Source organism: Nycticebus coucang, chromosome 11 (assembly GCF_027406575.1).
Source record: "Nycticebus coucang isolate mNycCou1 chromosome 11, mNycCou1.pri, whole genome shotgun sequence".
Classification (NCBI taxonomy): domain Eukaryota; kingdom Metazoa; phylum Chordata; class Mammalia; order Primates; family Lorisidae; genus Nycticebus; species Nycticebus coucang.
The window spans coordinates 99024548-99047064 of record NC_069790.1 but is presented as its reverse complement, the minus strand read 5'-3'; the positions used below and the strand labels follow the sequence as shown (position 1 = coordinate 99047064).

The following is a 22517-nucleotide window of genomic DNA, read 5'->3' as shown; positions in this document are numbered from 1 at the left end:
GTTCTAGGTTAACCATAAATTCTCATATTCTACCACTCTTCTCTACCATCAAAAGATTAGCAATACTGGGAACGGTGGCTCACACCTGGAATCCCAGCACTTGGAAGGCAAGTGGATTGCCTGAGGAGTTTGAGACCCACGTCTCTAAAAACAGCCAGGCCTTATGGCAAGTGCCTGTCATCCCAGCTACTTGGGAGGCTGAGGCAAGAGAATCACTTGAGCCCAACAGTTTGAGATTGCTGTGAGTTGTGACACCACAGCACTCTACCAAGGGTGACAGAGTAAGACTCTGTTTAAAAAAAAACAAACTGAAAGATACAGGCAATTTCAATCATTTCTTCAGTACATATTTACTGATTACCTACTATGTGCCAAGCTTTAATTCTAAACACTAGCATGCTAGTATACTAAATTATATCCAGTTTATAATTTGGGTCAATTTCAAAAACAAAGTTTTTAAAAACAACTTTCAAGATAATTTAAAATGTCAGCTTCACTTAACCTAACCCAGCTTATGAAAATGAACTCTTAGAGGTGGTCTCCTTTACAGAAATATCTGTGCCAGCAATTATCCATGGTGCAGTGAAGTCCCTTGCAGGGTATAAAAGACTGACCAATGTCATTACGGCAATGAAATTTTTAAGCAATGAAATCCTTGAATAACTGCATTCTTGAAGACAGTACACTTCACTTTGTCTTACACTCTTTCTAACCAATAACTACTAAGCAATTATCCTTAAGTGCTTGGTTTCCTTCTATATTATTAGAATTCTGAGTAAAGGCAAACATTTGTTTCTCTTTTTGAAAAGATTCATTGTATTTCTAGAACTTCCCATTCAATCAAGCAGCAGCCATTTTCTGGGAGGCTAAAAACAATGTTTCTCTACCAGGTGAGAAATTGGACAAGACACCTGTAAAGTCATTTCCAACTTATTTTTCTAACACCTCTACAGCTAAAATCAGAATCTTAACAGAATATTATCTGCCTTGCCATTCTACCCCGTTCATCTCTAGCCTGATTACCCAAGTCAAATAGACTACCTAAAGCAGCTCAGTTACATGAACTATCAGGAAAGGTTTTTATTTCTTTAATTATTTATTTATTTAGAGATAAAGTCCCAGTTTATCACACTCTGTAAAGTGCTATCACAGCTCACAGCAACCTCAAACTCTTGGATTAAAACAATCCACTCGCCTTGGCCTCCCAGAGTGCTAGGATTACAGATATAAGCCACTGTACCTGGCCTAGGAAAGTTTTTCTGAATCAAAGAATCACAGGAAACTTTTTAAGAAATCTGTTCTACAAATAATTCAATGAATATGACTATTCATGTTCATCTGGATGCTTTCTGAAGAACATCTTACCAGTTCTTTCAATGTCCTATTTCTGTGCAAACTCCACTGCTGTCTTATTCTCTTTCTACCTAATCTAAAAAGAGACCAAAAACACTTAATATCCTATGAGTCATATGGCCCAGATAAACAGTAGGTATATGTGGACACATACACAAATATGTTTATTGAGTCATACCCTGTGTCAGAGCAAGGTGCGAGGTGCTTTATATATACTACCTCTTTTTTTTTTTTTATTGTTGGGGAATCATTGAGGATACAACCAACCAGGTTACACTGCTTGCATTTGTTAGGTAAAGTCTCACTTATAATTGTGTCCTGCCCCCAAGCATTGTGTCACACATCATTACTCCCCATCCCCCACCCTTCCCTCTCTCTGCTCCTCCCTTCCCCCACCTCCCACCATGTACTAGAATCAACTGTCCTCAAATCAGAATTGAGTACATTGGATTCTTGCTTCTCCATTCTTATGATGCTTTACTAAGAAGAATGTTTTCCAACTCTGTCCGGGTTAATATGTAAGATATAAAGTCTCCATCCTTTTTAATGGCTGAATAGTATTCCATGGTATACACCTACCACAGCTTGTTGATCCATTCCTGGGTTGGTGGGCATTTAGGTTGTTTCCACAGTTTAGTGATTGTAAATTGAGCTACAATAAACAATCTAGTGCAAATGTCCTTATGATAACATGTTTTTTTTTCTTCTTCTGAGTACATGCCTAGCAATAGGATTGTAGGATCAAATGGGAGGTCTAGATTGAATTCTTTGAATATTCTCCATACTTCCTTCCAAAAAGGTTGCAGTCCACCAGCAGTATAAAAGTGTTCCCTCCTCTCCACATCCATGCCAGCATCTGCAGCTTTGAGACTTTGTGATGTGGGCCATTCTCACTGGTGTTAGGTGATATATCAGGGTGGTTTTGATTAGCATTTTTCTGATAATTAGGGACAATGAGCATCTTTTCATGTTTGTTAGCTACTCTGTCTTCTTTAGGGAAGGTTCTATTCATCTCACTTGCCCATTGATATAAGGGATTGCTGGATCTTTCTTTTGTTGCTTAATTTGAGTTCTTCTGTAGATTCTAGTTATCAAGCTTTTATTCAATTCACAATATGCAAATATCTTTTCCCATTCTGATGACTGTCTATTTGCTTCGGTTGTTGCCTCCTTAGCTAAACAGAAGCTATTCGGTTTAATTAAATCCCATTTATTTATTTTTGTTGTTATTGCAATTGCCTCAGGGGTCTTCTTCATAAAGTCTTTCCCTAGGCCAATACCTTCAAGAGTTCTCCCCACACTTTTAAGGATTTTTATTGTTTCATGCCTTAGATTTAGACCTTTTATCCATCTTGAATCAATTTTAGTGAGTGGAGAAAGGTGCAGGCCCATTTTCAGTCTTTTACATGTAGTTATCCAGTTGTCCCAGCACCATTTATTGAATAGGGATTCTTTCCCCCAGTGTATGTTCTTGTTTGGTTTATCAAAGATCAGGTGGCTCTAACATATTAGTTTCGTTTCGTGGATTTCTATTCGGATCCAGATATCTATGTCTCTGTTTCTGTCTCAATACCATGCTGTTTTGATCACTATGGCTTTGTAGTATAGCCTAAAGTCTGGTAGGCTAATGCCCCTGGACTTGTTTTTATTACTAAGAAGTGCCTTAGCTATGCAGTGGTTTTTTTGGTTCCATACAAAACAAAGAATTATTTTTTCCAAATCATGAAAGTATGATGATGGGGACTGCATTGAATCTGTAGATTGCTTTGGAAAGTATAGACATTTTAACAATGTTGATTCTTCCCAGCCATGAGCATGGTATATTCTTCCATTTGTTAATATCTTCTGCTAATTCTTTTCTTAGGGTTTCATAATTTTCTTCATAGAGGTCCTTCACCTATTTTGTTAGGTATATGCCTAAGTATTTCATTTTCTTTGACGCTACTGTGAAAGGAATTGTATCTTTGATTAGTTTCTCATCTTGGCTGTTACTGGCATATACAAAAGCTACTGATTTGTGGATATTGATATTATATCCTGAGACATTACTGTATTTTTTGATCACTTCTAGGAGTTTTGGGGTTAAGTCTTTGGGGTTCTCTAAGATCATATCATTGGCAAAAAGGGAGAGTTTAACTTCCTCTGCCCCCATTTGGATGTCCTTTATTTCTTTCTCTTGACTAATTGTGTTGGCTAGAACTTCAAGCACTATGTTGAACAGTAGTGATGATAGAAGACACACCTTGTCTTATTCCAGTTCTAAGTTGAAAAGCTTTCAGTTTTACTCCATTCAGTAAAATATTAGCTGTGGGTCTATTGTAGATGGCTTTGATCAGTTTATGAAATGTGCCACCTATGCCTACATTCTTCAGAGTTCTAATTAGAAAAGGATGTTGAATTTTAGCAAATGCTTTTTCTGCATCTTTTGAGAAGATCAGATGGTCTTTGTTTTTGCTTCTGTTGACATGTTAAATTACATTTATGGACTTGCATATGTTTAACCAGCCTTGCATCCTAGAGATGAAACCTACTTGATCATGATGTATGACTTTTTTAATGAGAAGCTATAATCTAGTGGCTAGGATTTTATTGAGAATTTTTGCATCTACATTCATTAGTGAAATTGGTCTGAACTTTTCTTTTTTAGTTGGGTCTTTTCCTGGTTTTGGTATCAGGGTGATGTTTCCTTCATAGAATGTGTTGGGGAAGATTCCTTCCTTCTCAACTTTCTGGAATAGTTTCTGAGTATAAGCTCTTTTTTGAAAGTTTGATAGAATTTTGGTGTGAAGCCATCTGGACCAGGGAATTATTTTGCTGGGAGAATTTTTATTGTTCCTTTGATCTCAATGCTTGAAATTCATCTGTTCAGGAGATCTATTTCTTCTTGATTAAGTCTAGGGAAAGGGTGTGATCCCAAGTCTAGATCTATTTCCTCCAGATTGTCAAATTTCTGGGTGTGGAGTTTCTTGTATCATTCAGAGATGATCTCTTGTATTTCTGTGGCATCTGTTGTTAATTCCCCTTTGTCATTTCTGATTGAGATTGTTAGAGTTTTTACTTTTCTGTTTCTAGTCAGTTTGGCCAAAGGTTTGTCAATTTTATTTATTTTTTCAAAAACCAACTTTTTGTTTCATTAATTTTCTGAATGATTTTGTTTTCAATTTAATTAATCTCTGGTTTCATTCTGGTCAATTCTTTTCTTTTGCTAGGCTTAGGGTTAGATTATTCTTCTTTTTCCAATTCCATAAGACGGTTTGTGAGTATTCTGATGTGCTCACTTTTGTTTTTCTAACATTGGCATCTAGTACAATAAATTTTCCCCTCAGGACTGCTTTTGCTGTATCCCACAGGTTTTGGTAACTTATGTCTTCATTGTTGTTATGCTTAAGGAATTCAACAATTTCTTCTTGAAACCCAACTATCTTGAATCTCTTCCTGAACCCAACTATCATTCAGCATAAGGTTGTTTAATTTCCCTGCCTTTGTGTAGGGATGAACGTTTTTGTTGGAGTTGAGTTCCACTTTTAATGCCTTGTGGTCTCAGAAGAAACAAGGTATAATTTCTATTCCTTTTATTTTGCTGAGGTTTGATTTGTATCCTAGGATGTGATCTATTTTAGAGTATGTGCTTTGGGCCATACTATCTCTTTAAATTAAGTTTATCTCAATAACTTAATGAATGAAGACACCAGGGCACAGAGAAGTAAAGAGTAAAGGAAAGGTACATAAAAGGAAGTCAGAATTCGAACCCACATCCATGTAACTCCAACATGTGTGCTCCTACCATTCCATTACAAGACATGTAGACAGCAAAAAACCACAGGCCCTAAACAAATTTTCCTTTCCTGAAGAGAGTACTCAGCAGGAGAAGAAAAGCCACAAGACAGATAGAGGAAACAGAAGATGCAGTAGGAAAATCTATAGAGATTCAATTACCACTCTGACCATAAGCACAGAGCCACTGAGTTCCCTGAGCTGAATGGCCTCAATATGAGGAAGAATGCAGCTCTGTACTACATACACCTAAACCAAGCTGAGAAAGCAGATAAAGGAGTAAACAAGGAGTAGGAATACAGTGGTGTTCCCCTACCCCTGTGTGCCTTGTGCCCAGTACCAAAAGCACTTTCAATGACACCCTCTGCTAACTGTCCTAGCGCTACCTCTAACAGCACCCACACTGGCCATCCACCACATAAAAACTGATCTTTAGAGGAACTTAAAACTCAGGGAGAAATGAGTCCTTTCCTCCTTGCAGCTCACCTTTTCCAAGGTAGATCATGCCATACTCTCGCCCCTGGGGAGTCTTGTTTTCTATCGTGAAACAGACTTCCTTCCCAATCAGCTTCTTCCGAAGGAACTCTCGAGCAGGAAATGCCCAGGGCTGAAAGACAAAACAAATGTGTCACAGGAGAACTACCTAGTTCCACACTCTAATCAGCATTCAAGCAACTTCGCTCCTTCAATAAATGTCTGAGCACCTACCACATCCTGATCCTATGCTAGGTTGGCCCTGAGAACATAAAAATGAAATGCAGATTGCACACATCAAGGGCTCATAAAAAAGGAGGGTCCAGCAGTTGGTTTAACTAGTACAGACCCCAAAACAGGCCTCAGAGTTTCCAAGATATTCACAGCAGCACTTCTTCCCCACTACTGTCTGTTCAGAGTTATAGCTAACTTTATGAATACCATTTGCCAGTGCTTTTATAACACTTAGCATGTGCCAGCCACTGCTCTAAATGCTGTACATATATCAACCTGCTCACTGTAATAGGAAGTCCAGACCCCAGGAACCCACCCAGGTAGAGGGAAGTCATAAATAATGACTGCCACCTCCATTTGTTCACCTCTCCCCAGTTTACAAAAGCACTTTCCCTGACTATTTAAACTAACCTGAAACCAGTTCAAGGCATTGATAGAGTAGAGATAAGGTTCTAGCGCTATTATTATTTCTGGGTGAATCCACTGCTCAACTGAGAGCCTTTTTTGTGTCATTTCCATCTGCTTTTCAAAGATCAGGAGCAGTGTGAAAGACATTCCCCAAAATGTCTCCTTTTATACTTCTGTTCCAGTCTGAAGCCATTATAGGTCCCAGAATCTTGGAGAGGACCCCTGTAACAGACCCTGAATGATCACCTTGACAATGGTGATTCTTCCAATCTTCAAGACAAAGACACAGGAGGATGAGCCAGACATCCATACAGTGAGAAGCAGTCTCCAGGTTACCTCAAGGTAATGTGCAAAGAGATGGTTTTGCCTTATCTCCATTCTATCATTGCTAGGACAGTTTAGACAAAGAGAGGTGCCTCCTCTGAAGCAGCCCTGTCATAGTGGCCACTGGCGCTTGAATTTATGGTCTGGACCTACTTCAACCTCCCAAATTACCTTAGAAAAGAAATGAGGAGGAATGAGGAAAGAGTTCAAGGAGTTTATGATCAGCAGGGGCTTATGTACCAAAAAAAATACTAAGTATAAAAGGGAAAAGCGGTTGTCTGCTATATCTCCTGAAACCTCAGGTTACACACAGTAAAGGCAAAACAGTACCTTGGTGGCCTAAAAGGAAGCCTCTGCTAACCTTTCCAGTCTAAGAAGATTATTCCATGTAGTCGTCCAATAAGCTTTTCTGGGAGGAAAGCATCCATATGACTTCCCAGAAATCAGAGGCCAATCAAAAGCTGGCTTCCCCAATCTATCAGGCTGGTATACATAAGAATAGTACTATAATCTCAAGAATGGAAGAAAAAGTACCCAATGTACTCAGCCCTACTATGAAGCTAATTTATAGCTTTTATATGAAGGCTATAACCCAACTATAGCACAAGAATATGGGGAAAGGGCCAAGGGAGGGGAAGGGAGGTCAGAGGTCAGGGTGGAGGGAGGGCAATGGGTGGGGCCACACCTACGGTGCATCTTAGAATGGGTACAGGCGATATCTACTAAATGCAGAATACAAATGCCTACATACAATAACTAAGAAAATGCCATGAAGGCTATGTTGAACAGTTTGATGAGAATATTTCATATTGTATAGGAAACCAGCACATGTACCCCTTGATTGCACAAATGTACACAGCTATGATTTAACAATAAAAAAATAAATTGAAAAAAATTAAAAAAAAAAAAAGAAGAATAGTACTATAGCATAACATCAATCACGAATGGTTCTAGGAACAACTGACCCTGAATAAGGGCTTTCAAAGACACAAAAACAAGTGTATATTTGCTAACCTGATGCTTTCTCCTCAAAAGTACCAACAAGGAGCACTTCACTCAATGGCAATATTGACTTAACTTTATTTTTATGTCCTATTTCTACTTCAACATCTTTTAAAAAGTCTGAAGGTTAGTAAATCACCTCAATTATCTAACACGTCACAGATACAGTAGTGAAATAACTAACACAGCCTCCCATTTTATAACCTCAGTGAACAACTTATTCTTAAAAACATATCCAAGGCCAAGTGTGGTGGCTCACACCTGTAATGCTAGCACTTGGGGAGGCCGAGGCAGGTGGATTGCGTGAGCTCATAGATTTGAGACTAGCCTGAGTCTGAGTGAGACCTCGTCTCTAAAAATAGCTAGGCGTTGTGGAAGGCACCTGTAGTCCCAGCTACTTAGGAGGTTGAGGCAAGAGAACTGCTTGAGTCCAAGAGTTGAATATTGCTGTGAACTATGACACCATGGCACTCTGTCGAGGATGGCGAAGTTAGACTCTATCTAAAAAAAAAAAAAAATCCAGCCACAGGTATATTAAAGGTTTGGTCCAGAGTACCATATTAATATTCAAAATTCAGTAACAAACAGCTTTCCTTAATACTTGGAAAAGTTTTATAAAACAAGTACTCCTTAAGGAAACAAGCATTTCCTAAAGGAGACTTTGGTGAACACTCACCAAAAGTCAGTTCACCAAACTAGAAAAGAAGTATCTAGCCTCTGTGTGAAAATCTCTGATTTCTACTAGTCAGGCAGAACATCTCTAAAAACTTTTAATGCCTACTGAAAGAATATCATCCTCATAGGACCTAATGTTTATGCTAGTGAGTCACTGATCAACAAGAAAAGCCACAATGGAAGTCTTGAGAAGGACATATACCTAACCCTACCAAAAAAAAAAAAAAAAATCTACCTTCTCTAATCTTTCTTTCCTAAACCAGCCTTCTCAAATTGTCTTCATCCAGGATTGAGCAAATTCAGTAAATGCACAAGATATCGGGTAAGACAGGCTATCAGGAGACTCCAAGAGATGTGCAGGAAACTGACCACATCATTCCTCACAAGGGCAAGAGAGCGCTCAGGGAGAGAATTCTTATAGATGTAAGGCCAATACTATCCATGTGTCCACACACATGACACCCAGGCAGAAGGCGATCTGATGGAGTGGTCTGTCCCAATAGGATCTCCCAAAACAACTCTAAGATTCAGGAATACAGAAATTTGCTCAAAGCATTTATCAAGTAAGGGTCAGAACAGTCTAGTAAAAGAATAACTATGGTCTATTCAAATGATATTCCAGAACTCCACCTAAGAAGCAAATGGCCCAACACAGCAGGCAAGCTAGCAGCTCACTCTGCACTCCAGGACCCTAGCAAAGTTGTGATGTCTACCACAATGAAAGAGAACTTTTCATTCCAATCTTCTCTTTGATCAGGTAGACTCCTACAACTACTGGGACAAGAATAAACACCAGACAATATAAAACCCTAAAGCTAGTTATTCTTACACACAGCCCAATGTCAATACTTCTTGCCCCTCCTTCTCTGACTGTCCACTGTACCATCTGACCCATACCTGATAACCCTGCTCTGCAATCTCTTCCCCCATCACCCCAGTCCTCAAAAGCACAATGAACATGGGACTGTGACAGTCATTATTATATTTCTCATGAAACTAACATATACCTTCACAGCAGGAGCTCAATAAATCTGCGGGAAATAAATATACAATTCCCACAGTGCCCACCAATGCAGTATCTAAGCTGCCTGGAGTAGCCAGGCAACACTGGGGATTAGCCTGGAACAGGGCAGGGATGGCGGGGACATACAGTGGAGCTGCTTTCATTTCCATAAGACTTAGAAGAAATCTTAGTTTCTTTGAAAGAAGATACCATAAGAGAAAACAATGAATAATCAAATGTGATATTAGGGACACTGATACAAAGGGAACAATGTCCTTGATTTTTTTTGAATATAAAAAAACTAGACAACATGCTCCAAAGCAATAGAAAGCTGGAGAGAGAAAGTAGTGCCACATTGCACATTCCATTGACCCCCATTCCCCAAAAGGAGACACTTAAGTTCTTTTCCTCATTATTCAATTAAACATTTTTCACTTTGTTAGGTATTGATCAGGCACAAGGACCTGGAGATGAGAGAAAGGGATACTTCCTTTGAAGAGCTCACAATCTAGTAGCAAAAGATACACAAACAAGAAATGAATGGTGTGAATGCTATGACAACATAAAGACGGCATGATGAAAGGAAATGTCAGGTCTGACTTCTCAAGTGGTTGAATCTTAAAAGACAGCAGGTGTGTACCAGGCCAAACAGGTGGGAAAGGAACTCCTAATGGAGAGAGCAGCACGAGGAGGCAGAACTCAACGGGCCTGTGAGAAGACCTAAGTATTGCAGCATGGCTGGGGCTTAGCATTGCAGAGGGGGCTCAGTAAGAGAAATCTAAAAGTCAAATCACAAATGGGCTTGTATCTCAGGCTAAGGCATTTAGATTTGTCACAGAAATAATGAGGAATCACTAAAATGTCTGGAATATGAAGAATCACTGAAGAGTCTGGGAATAACACTGAACAAGGGAATAAATGAAATTAGGTTTCAAAAAGATTTGGGAACATATGGAGAAAGGATTAGAGGGAAAGAAAACGAAGGCAAAGAGACTATTATTTCAACATTGTAAGCACCTTATCAGACTTGAACAAAGAACAATAGCAGTATTATTGAAATGTCAAGGATGGATAAGAGAACTTTTGAGGAGGCAGAATCTCTAGGTCTTGATAAAGGCCTGGATGCTGGTGTGGGGGCTGGTAGAGAGTGCCAGAATCAGGTTTGAGACTCAGTTAGCATTATTGGTAACTTGCGTCAGAGCAGCTTTCAGGACACAGTAGGAAGAAAACCAGATCACAGCAGGGGAAGGAGAGATCAGATTATTAGGAAAGAGAAATAGTAACTATGGGCTAAGAAAGGATGAATCTCTAGCTATCCAAGTACATCAGCTCACAGGGATCTTTGAAGAGTTACTAGGAGAAACTGAGTTGCTCTGGAAGAGACAAAAAGCACCAGACTGTATAAATACATGAAGCTGTAATGTAATGCTAGAATCAGATGGCATAGTATCTGTTCACCTAGGAAAATTCTAATAAAATTTCATTGTCCTGTTAATGTGGATACAGTTGTGTTATTTTAGAAAAAATTCCAAATGGCTTTGTATTTGTCTGCCCAAAGTTCTCATCCACAAAGCAGGAAATTAAAATCCAACCATTTTTCTTAGTGGCTCCACTTCTTCTTACATCTAGGAAAATGAATTTGATCAGCTCCAAGAAATGTCAACACTCTTCTCTCAGAAATAGTCAAGCTGTTACATATCATGCAACTGAAAAGAACTACTCAAAATGCTAGTTCTTTGGTTAGTACCCAAAGTCTGAAAAATACTGAAAGAGATTTAATCTTCAGTGCTTAATCTAACAGTACCAGGAGTTAACAAGCAGCAGCAGTGACTACCACAACTGATAATTTATTAAGTACTTTATAAGCGCACACTAAGTATTTCATGTCATCTGGTTTAATCCTGACTAAACATACCCTGGGGTATACATTATTATTTCCAATACTTACAGTCACAAAAGGAAGACCAGTGAAAAAGAAATGATTTTTTTTTTTTTTGTAGAGACAGAGTCTCACTTTATTGCCCTCGGTAGAGTGCCGTGGCGTCACACAGCTCACAGCAACCTCTAACTCCTGGGCTTAGGCGATTCTCTTGCCTCAGCCTCCCGAGTAGCTGGGACTACAGGCACCCGCCACAACACCGGCTATTTTTTGTTATTGTTGTTGCAGTTTGACCGGGGCTGGGTTTGAACCTGGCACCCTCAGTATATGGGGCTGGCACCCTACCCACTGAGCCACAGGCGCCACCCTTGAAAGAACTGATTTTAATCTATTTAGTCTGATTGCTGTTTATAGCAGAACTGTGGGTGATTTTTCTCTAGTTCTACTATCTATTACATTGCTTCACTATCGTCCTAATTCTGACAATATCCTTTATTATAGATGAAAGAAACTAAATGCTTTCCATAAATACAAACCCCATGAACTCTGGCCTTTTCTTCTTCACTCTGTGGAAGGTAATAGCTTAAGAAAGCTGAGGGGCCAACCTGCTCAATCTCATTAAGTTGGAGCAGAGAACAAAAAATTACAATCCAGAAACTTCATTTCTGACAGCCAAAGTATTACTAAAGGAGAGCCAAGTACCAATGTTTTCCAATTGTAGAGGAGCCACAGGAGCCAAGAAGCCTAACGATGCCTAGTTGGTACTCACAGCAGCTGCCTCAGTCGGCAGTAACTTAAAAGAATCAAAGCAGACCTCAATGAAGACAGAGAGGCCAGGGTGGGGACGGAGCATGGAGAAATGATGAAAGAAGCTCAGATTCTCAATTCATCATAACACAGTAGTTTTGAACTACTCCAGCCACAAGTTGGCCTTAAAAAATTGATAACAGGGTGGCACCTGTGGCTCAGTGAGTAGGGCGCAGACCCCATATACCGAGGGTGGCGGGTTCAAACCCAGCCCCGGCCAAAGTGCAACAAAAAACAGCTGGGCATTGTGGCGGGCACCTGTAGTCCCAGCTACTCGGGAGGCTGAGGCAAGAGAATAGCCTAAGCCCAGGAGTTGGAGGTTGCTGTGAGCTCTCTACCATGGCACTCTACTGAGGGCAGTAAAGTGAGACTCTGTCTCTACAAAAAAAAAAAAAAAAAAAAAAAAAATTGATAACAAAGCTCAGTGCTAGAGGCTACGGCACCAGCCACATACCCCAAGGCTGGCGGGTTCGAACCTGGCCCAGGCCGGCTAAACAACAACTTCAACAAAAAAATAGCCAGGCGTTATGGCAGGCACCTGTAGTCCAGCTACTTGGGAGGCTGAAGCAAGACAATCATTTAAGCCCAAGAGTTAGAGGTTGCTATGAGCTGTGATGCCACAGCACTCTATCCAGGATAACATCCATCTCAAAAAAAAAAAAAAAAAAAGAGAGAGAGAAAGAAAAAGAAACTGATAACAACTTCCTCTCTTAAAAAATTCAGATTTGAGGGCAGCGCCTGTGGCTCAAGGAGTAGGGCGCTGGTCCCATATGCCAGAGGTGGCGGGTTCAAACCCAGCCCCGGCCAAAAAAAAAAAAAAAAAAAAAAAAAAGAAAATTTAAAAAATTCAGATTTGTGGCTCGGCGCCTGTGGCTCAAACGGCTAAGGCGCCAGCCACATACACCTGAGCTGGTGGGTTCAAATCCAGCCTGGCCCCGCCAAACAACAATGACGGCTGCAACCAAAAAAATAGCTGGGCGTTATGGCGGGTGCCTGTAGTCCCAGCTACTTGGAAGGCAAAGGCAAGAGAAGTGCTTGAGCCCAGGAGTTTGAGGTTGCTGTGAGCTGTGATGCCATGGTACTCTACCCAGGGCAACAGCTTGAGGCTCTGTCTCAAAAAAAAAAAAAAAATTCAGATTTGCACAAAATTTTGCAATTTCTTGGGGTTCACAGATGCCTTTCAGGTATATGAATCCCAGGTTAAAAATTTGTAATAAAGGGCAGCGCCTGTGGCTCAGTCGGTGGGGCGCCAGCCCCATATACCGAGGGTGATGGGTTCAAACCCGGCCCCGGCCAAACTGCAACCAAAAAATAGCCGGGCATTGTGGCGGGCGCCTGTAGTCCCAGCTACTCAGGAGGCTGAGGCAAGAGAATCGCTTAGGCCCAGGAGTTGGAGGTTGCTGTGGGCTGTGTGAGGCCACGGCACTCTACCAAGAGCCATAGAGTGAGACCCTGTCTCTACAAAAAAATAAAAAATTTGTAATAAAGTATGAATCCAGCGTTCACAGTATGTTATCACTTATAAAAAACAGAGTGGCTGCTCTTATAAGCATTAAAGATCTCTGAAAGGAGACACAAGACCCTAATAACATCACTTATCTCTGAGGGAAGTACCCGAGTTTTCACTGTATAACCTTCTGAATTTTGAGCAATGAATAAAGAATTCAAAAATAAATTAATAAGAGAGCTCTGTCATAACCAATGGTGACTTTAAATGGCTGAGACTACCAAGAAAATGTTCCTAACATATTCCAAGACAAGGAGTAGTGAAAATATGACAAACCTAAGCCTATGGGAAAGGGTAATAGAAAAAACTCCAAGACTGCAATTGCTGCTAAAGGTAGAAAATGTATAAACAACAGATGGAAGCCGCTGTGGGTAGATCCATCAGTCTGATGACACAAAAATACTCAAAATACACAGCAAAAGAACACATTAAAACTGCACCAGTGACGGAAGAGAGTAGTCTATTACTTAGGTCAACAGCCTCAGGAAGCACATCGTACCTCATCAGGGGTGTCTTTTGCATCAGGTTGTGTGGCAGCGGCCCGGCGGGCCAGATTTCCAGCACGAATGTTGCTGAGGTTGATCTGCCGCTCAGGAGGAGGTCCACCACGAGGCTGCCCTCGGACAATGATGGCACACCCTGACAGGACCTAAGTGGAAGAAAAAATGAGATAATTAGTGCTAAAGATAATACCGCCATAATATAGGTTGTCCACTCCTGTATCCTGTATCTAGAGCAACATTAGAGGCACTCAGTATTTGTCAAATCACTAAATGACTACCACTGCTATTAATTTCACTTAATGTAAGTGAAATACCTACATTAAGCCTTGGCTCATATTCTGAATTGATGGACCCAGAAATACCAGTAGGAATTAAACAATAGGAAAGTCATAAAATAAACAAGACTGAGGTGAAAAGGCATGTGAGACATGGAGACAAATGACCTTTCAATTTCATCCTAGCAAACACCACTTGTGTTCCTTTCAATTATTAAAAAGTTATTATCTCAGGCCAGGCATGGTGGCTCATGCCTACAATTCCAGCACTTTGGGAGGCCAAGGCAGAAGGACTGTTTGAAGCCAAGAGCTTGAGACTAGTCTGGGCAACACAGTAAAACCTCATCTCTACAAAAAAAATGATTAAAAAAAAAATAGTATCTTTAGCCATACTTTCCATTCTGGGATGGAAACAAACAATGGAATACTTAAAAGGGGGGAAGCTCAAAGAAGACCCCACATACCATCCAGGAGAAAATAATCATGCCCAAGGCTAACAAGGAAACAGTAATCCAGAGTTCATACTTCCCTTGTAGACAGTGCAGACAGCTCTTAACAGTCGAGGTCAAGACAGAAATTACAGAAATAATCTAGAAAACCCATGCCCTGAAAGACTGAAACAGAAGCACCTTTGGGTTCCCAACCGCAGCAGTTCCTTTCATTTCACTAATCAAATGTACCAGGCATAGTGTCCACTTGCAACTATGAAGAACTCTGAAGCCCATGGGCATTTAACTTTTAAATATTTGTAGGAGAGAAGAAAGGAAGATTTCAAATGAGAAAAGGGGCAAAGAGGCCTATAAAAAAAATAACCCAAATGACCTAAGATATTCACATTATCTTTGTTCAGAGGGGCACGATGTAACAAACAGGTTGATGGGGGCAGGGGTGAGGGGGTTTTCAAACACTGACTTCATGAGATCTGAAAAACTCAATTCCACACTTCAAAATAAGAAATACCCACTGGGCACCCTGACATCCACCTGTAGTCCCACCTACTGAGGAAGTTAGAACAGGAAGATTGCCTGAGGCCAGAAATTTGAGGCACTAGGATCACACTTGTGAACAGCCCCTTCACTCCAGCCTGGGCAACAGCTAGACTCTGTCTATTAAAACAAAACAAAAAAACAAGACCAAGAAGTAAAAAATAGCTGCTGAAAAGGTTTAGCGGATAGAAGGTTGGAGGCTTGTGTCAATATATAGAAAATTTCTCAAACAAGACCCTAGAGTTCTCTGTAAAGGAATCATCCTTTTGAAGTAAAAGAGAAAGGAGTATGAAGGAAGTCACTCCTATATATCCACTTTCACACTTGGTGGACATTTCTTCCTCACCTCTCCATCTTAACTAATGCTTTAAATTGTGACATATTAATGTAAATACAGAAGTGCATTTAAACCCATATGTATAAGTTAAAGAATAAGGAAAGTAATAAATACCAACCAAGTTAAGAACTACAACACTGCCATTACCTTTCCCTTTAGGCCCCTCTCTAAATAGACCCTCTTAAAGATTCCCACCACTATCCTGACCGTGTCATAATCCCTCTCTTGTTTTTCGTTCTGTACAGTTCATCCCTAAGCAATGTGGTTTTATTTTCCCTATTTCTAAACATTATTTAAATTAAGTCTGCTGCATGTGCCCACCAACAACTTGCTTCTTTTGCTCATCTCATATCTTGTTTGGTGAAACTCATCCATGTTGATAAGAAACTACAGAAGCTAAGCATTCCAAATGTGAAAACCTGAAATGCTCCAAAATTCAAAACTCTTTGAGCACTGACCTAAGACTCAAAAGAAATGTTCATTGGAGCATGTCAGATTTTGGATTTTTGAATTAGGGATGCTTAACTAGTAAGTACAATGGAAAGATTACAAAATGTAAAACAAATTCCAAATCTGAAACATTTACAACTCTGAGTATTTCAGATAAGGGATATTCTATCTGCAGTTTATTCATTTTTTCACAGCTATAGAGAATTCCATTGTATTAATACACAAAAATTCCTTTACCTGCTCTTTTATTTTAATGAAAATTCTATCAAACAAGTATGCCACATCCTAGTTCTTAAAAATTAGTGGTCAGATTAATTTCTAATCACCCTCAGTACCCCAAGCAAACAGATGTAGGCCTAAATTGCTTCTCCCTGGCTACACTATGACAACACACCCAAAGACTGTCTTCCTAATCCAGTTTAAAGGTGTGCTTTTCATTTTTACCTTTTCTGATCAGCAATTAGACTCTGAAACTTCCACCAAAAGGCTTTGTTCAATGTCTGTCTTAAGAACCCACACCCTGGCCATCATTTCAGGGAACTCTAAAATAAGCTCTCAAACAAACCAGCCAAAAAATAGGGCAGAGAAGGCTTGAAGTTCCTGAATGAGAAAGCCTAGGAAAAGAAAAGAGCTTGGATCTGACTCATTTATAGACAACTCCTCCTCACAAATGACGAAAACAAAACACACAGCGAGAATAGCACAGTGGAGAATACCTGCACGTAAAACCATCCACGCACAGATGCCAAGTGGGGCTGAGGAGAGCCAAGTTAGATACAGCATACAAATCACATCACCTGTCTCAGGGCCTGCACCTCAACCTTAGTCAAGTTTTCACAAAAAGTAATAAAGCACTCCAGAAAATCTCTTGGTAATAATGTACAATTGGAACGGCAAAGGCCCATTTACACGAAAACTCCTATTTACCTTGGATGACCAAAGTAAACCCTGATAAATAAGCACTGATCCAGGCTAGGAAACCATCTTTGTGCCTCAAGTCTGACTAATGTTACTGAAAAACTCAAGAACACAGTGACTGATAAGAAGAGCCCCTTTCACCTCTAAATGAGTATGGCTTCTAATGTCTCTGCCTAGTAAACTATTAATAGAGCCCTTGGGGCAATGGGTCGACAACAATCATCCTTGTCCCTTTAAGGGCTTTGGCACATAACTTATACTTAGTTCATTGTGCAAAACTCCTTATATTCGCCCTCTCTCTCCCCAAATGGGATTTTAAAGACTGCTGTCAGAACATCTTTGCATTACTGCATCCAAAATGCCATTTAGAGAACAGTCAATGCTTGAATTAAACTGTTATAGAGATAATTTATACTTTCTTCACTGCTCTATAGCTTTATACTATTGACTATACAAACGCAAGCAGCAGTCAACTAATTCAAACTCCTGAACAAGAACAGATTCACTGGAGCAGGTGTTGCTTATTCCTATTCCTTCAGGAGGAAAAGCCTGGTATGTATACATCTTTCCTCTGAAACTCTCTTTCCCTTATCTAGTCACTGCCTTGGTGGTAAAGTGGGAAAAGATAGTGTCTGTCAATGATTATCAAAGCAACAGACATATTTCTATCAGGGAAGAATGAGTTTCCTTCCTGCTGTTCATAGGAACTGAAATCATTCAAAGCACACTAACCACACCTTTTCACTATCTCCATTCCATCTTCTAAAGCACTGTTAAACTTTTCCCGCCTGTTTAACCTGCCAACAGTCTTCACTCAAGTTTTTACCTTAATAAAAATATTTTAATGGTTACAATTGCCAAAATGTGGAAACAACCTAAATGTCCTTCAATCCAGGAATGGATCGGTAAGCTGTGGTATATGTACATGATGGAATATTATTCAGCCATTTATACTAACCTGGATGGAGGTGGAACACATTATTCTTAGTGAAGCATCACAGGAGTGGAGAAGTATGAATCCTATGTACTCAATTTTGATTTGAAGACAATTAATGACAATTAATGACACGGTGGGGCATAGGGAAAGGGGAGAGCAGACAGAGAAGGGCTAAGGGGAGAGCAGGAGGGAAGGGCTGAGGAAAAGGAAAAGAAGAAAAAAAAGAACAAGAAAAGAAAAGAAAATAGTGACTAATTAAAAATAAACAAATGGGACTTAATTAAACTGAAAAGCTTCTGTACAGCTAAGGAGACAACAACCAAAGCAAATAGACAACCTACACAATGGGAAAGGATATTTGCATATTTTGAATCAGACAAAAGTTTGATAACTAGGATCTATAGAGAACTCAAATTAATCCACACGAAAATAGCCAACAATCCCATACATCAATGGGCAAGAGACATGTCTCTAAAGAAGACAGACGAATGGCTAACAAACATATGAAAAAATGTTCATCATCCCTATCTATTAGAGAAATGCAAATCAAAACCATCCTGAGATACCATCTAACCCCAGTGAGAATGGCCCACATCACAAAATCTCAAAACTGCAGATGCTGGCGTGGATGTGGAGAGAAGGGAACACTTTTACACTGCTGGTGGGACTGCAAACTTGTACAACCTTTTTGGAAGGAAGTATGGAGAAACCTCAAAGCACTCAAGCTAGACCTCCCATTTGATCCTGCAATCCCATTACTGGGCATCTACCCAGAAGGAAAAAAATCCTTTTATCACAAGGACACTTGTACTAGACTGTTTATTGCAGCACAATTTACAATTGCCAAAATGTAGAAACAGCCTAATGCCCACCAACCCTGGAATGGATTAACAAGCTGTGGTAGGGCGGCGCCTATGACTCAGTCGGTAAGGCACCAGCCCCATATACCAAGGGTGGCGGGTTCAAACCTGGCCCCGGCCAAACTGCAACCAAAAAATAGCCGGGCGTTGTGGCGGGCGCCTGTAGTCCCAGCTACTCGGGAGGCTGAGGCAAGAGAATCGCCTTAAGCCCAGGAGTTGGAGGTTGCTGTGAGCTGTGTGAGGCCACGGCACTCTACCGAGGGCCATAAAGTGAGACTCTGTCTCTAAAAAAAAAAAAAAAAACAAGCTGTGGTATATGTACACCATGGAATACTATTCAGACATTTAAAAAAATGGAGACTTTACATCCTTCATATTAACCTGGATGGAAGTGGAAGACATTATTCTTAGTAAAGCATCACAAGAATGGAGAAGCATGAATCCTATGTACTCAATTTTGATATGAGGACAATTAATCACAATTAAGGTCACAGTGGGGGGGAGAGGAGAGAGAGAAAGAAGGAGGGGTGGGGAAAGGAAGAGCAGAGAGAGGGAAGGAGGGAGGGGGTGGAGTCTTGGCGTGTGACACACCTTTTGGGGGCAAGACATGATTGCAAGAGGGACTTTACCTAACAAATGCAATCAGTGTAACCTGGCTTATTGTACCCTCAATGAATCCGCAACAATAAAAAAAAAAGAAAATAGTGACTAATTTTCACATAAATCGGTTTCAATTTTGACCAAAGTATATTACTTAAACATTAATTTTTAACTCAACACGTTGATATGTTGTTTAGGATATTGTATCCTCATTTATGAGTGACATATGTTTGTAATTTCTCCTTTAAAATAATATATTTTCTCCAACTTTAATATCAGGTGTACCCAGATCAAGTAGAATGATCGTGATGTATTTCTTCTTTTTTCTATTGTCTATAAGATTTAGCATGATCTGTTTTTTGAAATTATCTTTTACTTTTTATTTATAAATATTAGTTGTCTATTTTTTGATACTTAAAAAAAATAAGAAGTTAACTGATGACTCCATACTGAATCTCAGAGTCAAAGCATTCTATAATAGACATACTCTTATTTGACAATGTGAATGTTACTTTCTTTGCATTATTATTATTGCTTAATATTTCGATGTAGAAATTGTCTAATTCCTTTTCTGAATGTATTTATGTTCGTTTGTTCTTTACAAGGTTTTTGTTTCTAATCCTTATCTTAAACATTGTTATTGCTATTAAATTTTAAGTCTTTTTAATTTTGTAAAGGCAAAAAAATAAAAACCTAATTAACACATGTGTATGTAAAAATTAAAATTAAAATATTTTAACGACCTTCCCATAACTAAGGTTCTCCATGAAATAAAGCCAAGAAAAAGTACCTTCTGAAGGAAAAATACTTAAAATATTCAAGTAAAATAAGAAAAAAGCCAGGAGTCTATGTTAGACAACTTATATCACATATGGCACCAAAACAAGTCAGTTTTCCTCTCCAAAAGACATTCCATCTAAACTGGACTTTTTTTTTTGAGACAGAGTCTCACTATGTTGCCCTTGGTAGAGTGCTGTGGTGTCACAGCTCACAGCAACCTAAAACTCTTTGGGCTTAAGCGATTCTCTTGCCTCAGCCTCCCAAGTAGCTGGGACTATTGGCACCCATCACAATACCTGGCTTTTTTTTTGCTGCAGTTGTCATTGCTGGCCTGGCCTGGGTTCAAACCCGCCAACTTCGGTGTATGTGGCTGGTGCCATAAATACTGTGCTATGGGTGCCCAGCCTAAACCAGACTATTTTTATAATTTTCATCAAGTGATTCATTTGTTCATTTGTTAAATCAATACAAACTTACTGAGTGCCAACTATGTGTTTGGTATTGTTCAAGGCAACCAATATATTTCAATGAAATAAAACAGATAAAAATTTCTACTCTCAGGGAGCTGACATTCTACTGGGGAGAGAGGGAAAAACAATAAACATCACATACAAGTAAAATATATTGTTTATCAAAAATATATTGTTGAAATTTTAATTTCAGAAAAATAATATTAAGATTCAGAAGAAACTGTCACCCCTAATTGGTCTGCCAAAGCTGCACTAATTCATGTTGCAAACTTTCATGGATGCAGTAATTATACTTAATTGCTAATTTATAGAGCATAGAAGGCAAGTCAAATGGTTATTGCTTTATCCAATTATATTAATAAAATGACATTCTAGAAAAACGATCATAGGACTACATGATACAGCAGGAGGTTTGTGAAACTAGCTGTCACAATGAGTCAGTTTGATTGAGGTTATGGATTAGACATTTCTCAGCTCTGCCAATAAAGGTTGCAGAGGGACATCGTGTGATTCAAAGTATCTGGCTGCAGGGCATAAGTCAGACAGTTACAAAAGCTGAAACAAGGCAGACAAGAAGGAAAATGGGGACTCAAACTGTTCAAACCCACTTATAGGTTTACTGGGAGATTTACCTACAGAGAAACACGATATTGGCCAGCCACTAAAATGCTGCCCAGCAACAGGAACACCACAGTAAATCTTCACTAGACTCTGATTAACGATTTGGTATGCTTAACTCTTTTATTTCCAGGTCACCGATACAAAAAGATAGAAAACTTCTATACAAAAACCGAGCCACACTGTTCTTAAAACAGTGTCTCAAGCGGCTAAGGCACCAGCCACATACACCTGAGCTGGCAGATTCGAATCTAGCCTGGGCCCACCAAACAATGATGGCTGCAAAAAAAAAAAAAGCCAGGCTTTGTGGCGGACACCTGTAGTTCCAACTACTTGGGAGGTGGAGGCAAGAGAATTACTTGAGCCCAGAAGTTGGAGGTTGCTGTGAGCTGTGATGTCACAGCACTCTACCCAGGGTGACAGCTTGAGGTTCTGTCTCAAAAAAAAAAACAAAACAGAAATTTGTCACTAAAGCCAGTATGTTTCCCAGCCCAAAGCAAAAATCATCTTGACCTGAGAATGCCATCTTATCAGCCCCGCTGGCTTAACGGGCACATCTAGTGAGTAAGGTATACACAAGAGGTAGACTGTAATGGCAATATTATCAGCACAAAGGACAAACATAAACCATGAAGGAGGACATCTGATGGTGATTATTACAAAAAAGTCCAAAACAAATTCATACAATTACAGCCAAATGATTTTCAACAAGCAGTTTGAGATAATTCAATGGAGAAAGAGTAGTCCTTTCAACAAAAACAGGTTGGGATAACATGCATCCAGATGCAAAAGAATGAAGTTGGACCTCTACCTCACACTTTATACAACAAATTTCTCAAAAAAGGACCAGAGACCTAAATGTAAGAACTAAAGCATAGGGCGGCGCCTGTGGTTCAGTGAGTAGGGCGCCGGCCCCATTTACCGAGGGTGGCGGGTTCAAACCCAGCCCCGGCCAAACTGCAACAAAAAAATAGCCAAGCGTTGTGGCGGGTGCCTGTAGTCCCAGCTACTCGGGAGGCTGAGGCAAGAGAATCACCTAAGCCCAAGAGCTGGAGGTTGCTGTGAGTTCCATGACGCCACAGCACTCTACCGAGGGCGGTAAAGTGAGACTCTGTCTCTACAAAAAAAAAAAAAAAAAGAATTAAAGCATAACACAGAAGTATTTGAAGAAAACAGGCTTAAATCTTCATGACTTTGCGTTAAGTGATAATTTCTTAGATATGACACCAAAACCACAAGAAACAAAAAAAGGTAAACTGGACTTCATCAAAATTAAAAACATTGTGCTTTAAAGGACACTATCAGGAAACTATTAAAAAAGATTACAAAGCACAAATCTGATA

The 22517-nt window shown here is 39.7% G+C and overlaps 1 protein-coding gene across 1 annotated transcript in view; it reads right to left on the bottom strand.

Moving 5' to 3' along the window:
• Positions 1-22517, bottom strand: part of SND1 (staphylococcal nuclease and tudor domain containing 1) — a 486203-nt gene that overhangs the window by 434435 nt on the left and 29251 nt on the right. Inside the window, exons 2-3 of the mRNA XM_053553506.1 lie at positions 13940-14089; positions 5614-5734 (exon numbers count right to left, since the gene is read on the bottom strand). Of these exons, the coding sequence (XP_053409481.1) occupies positions 5614-5734; positions 13940-14089 (271 nt within the window). The remainder of the gene's footprint in view (positions 1-5613; positions 5735-13939; positions 14090-22517) is intronic.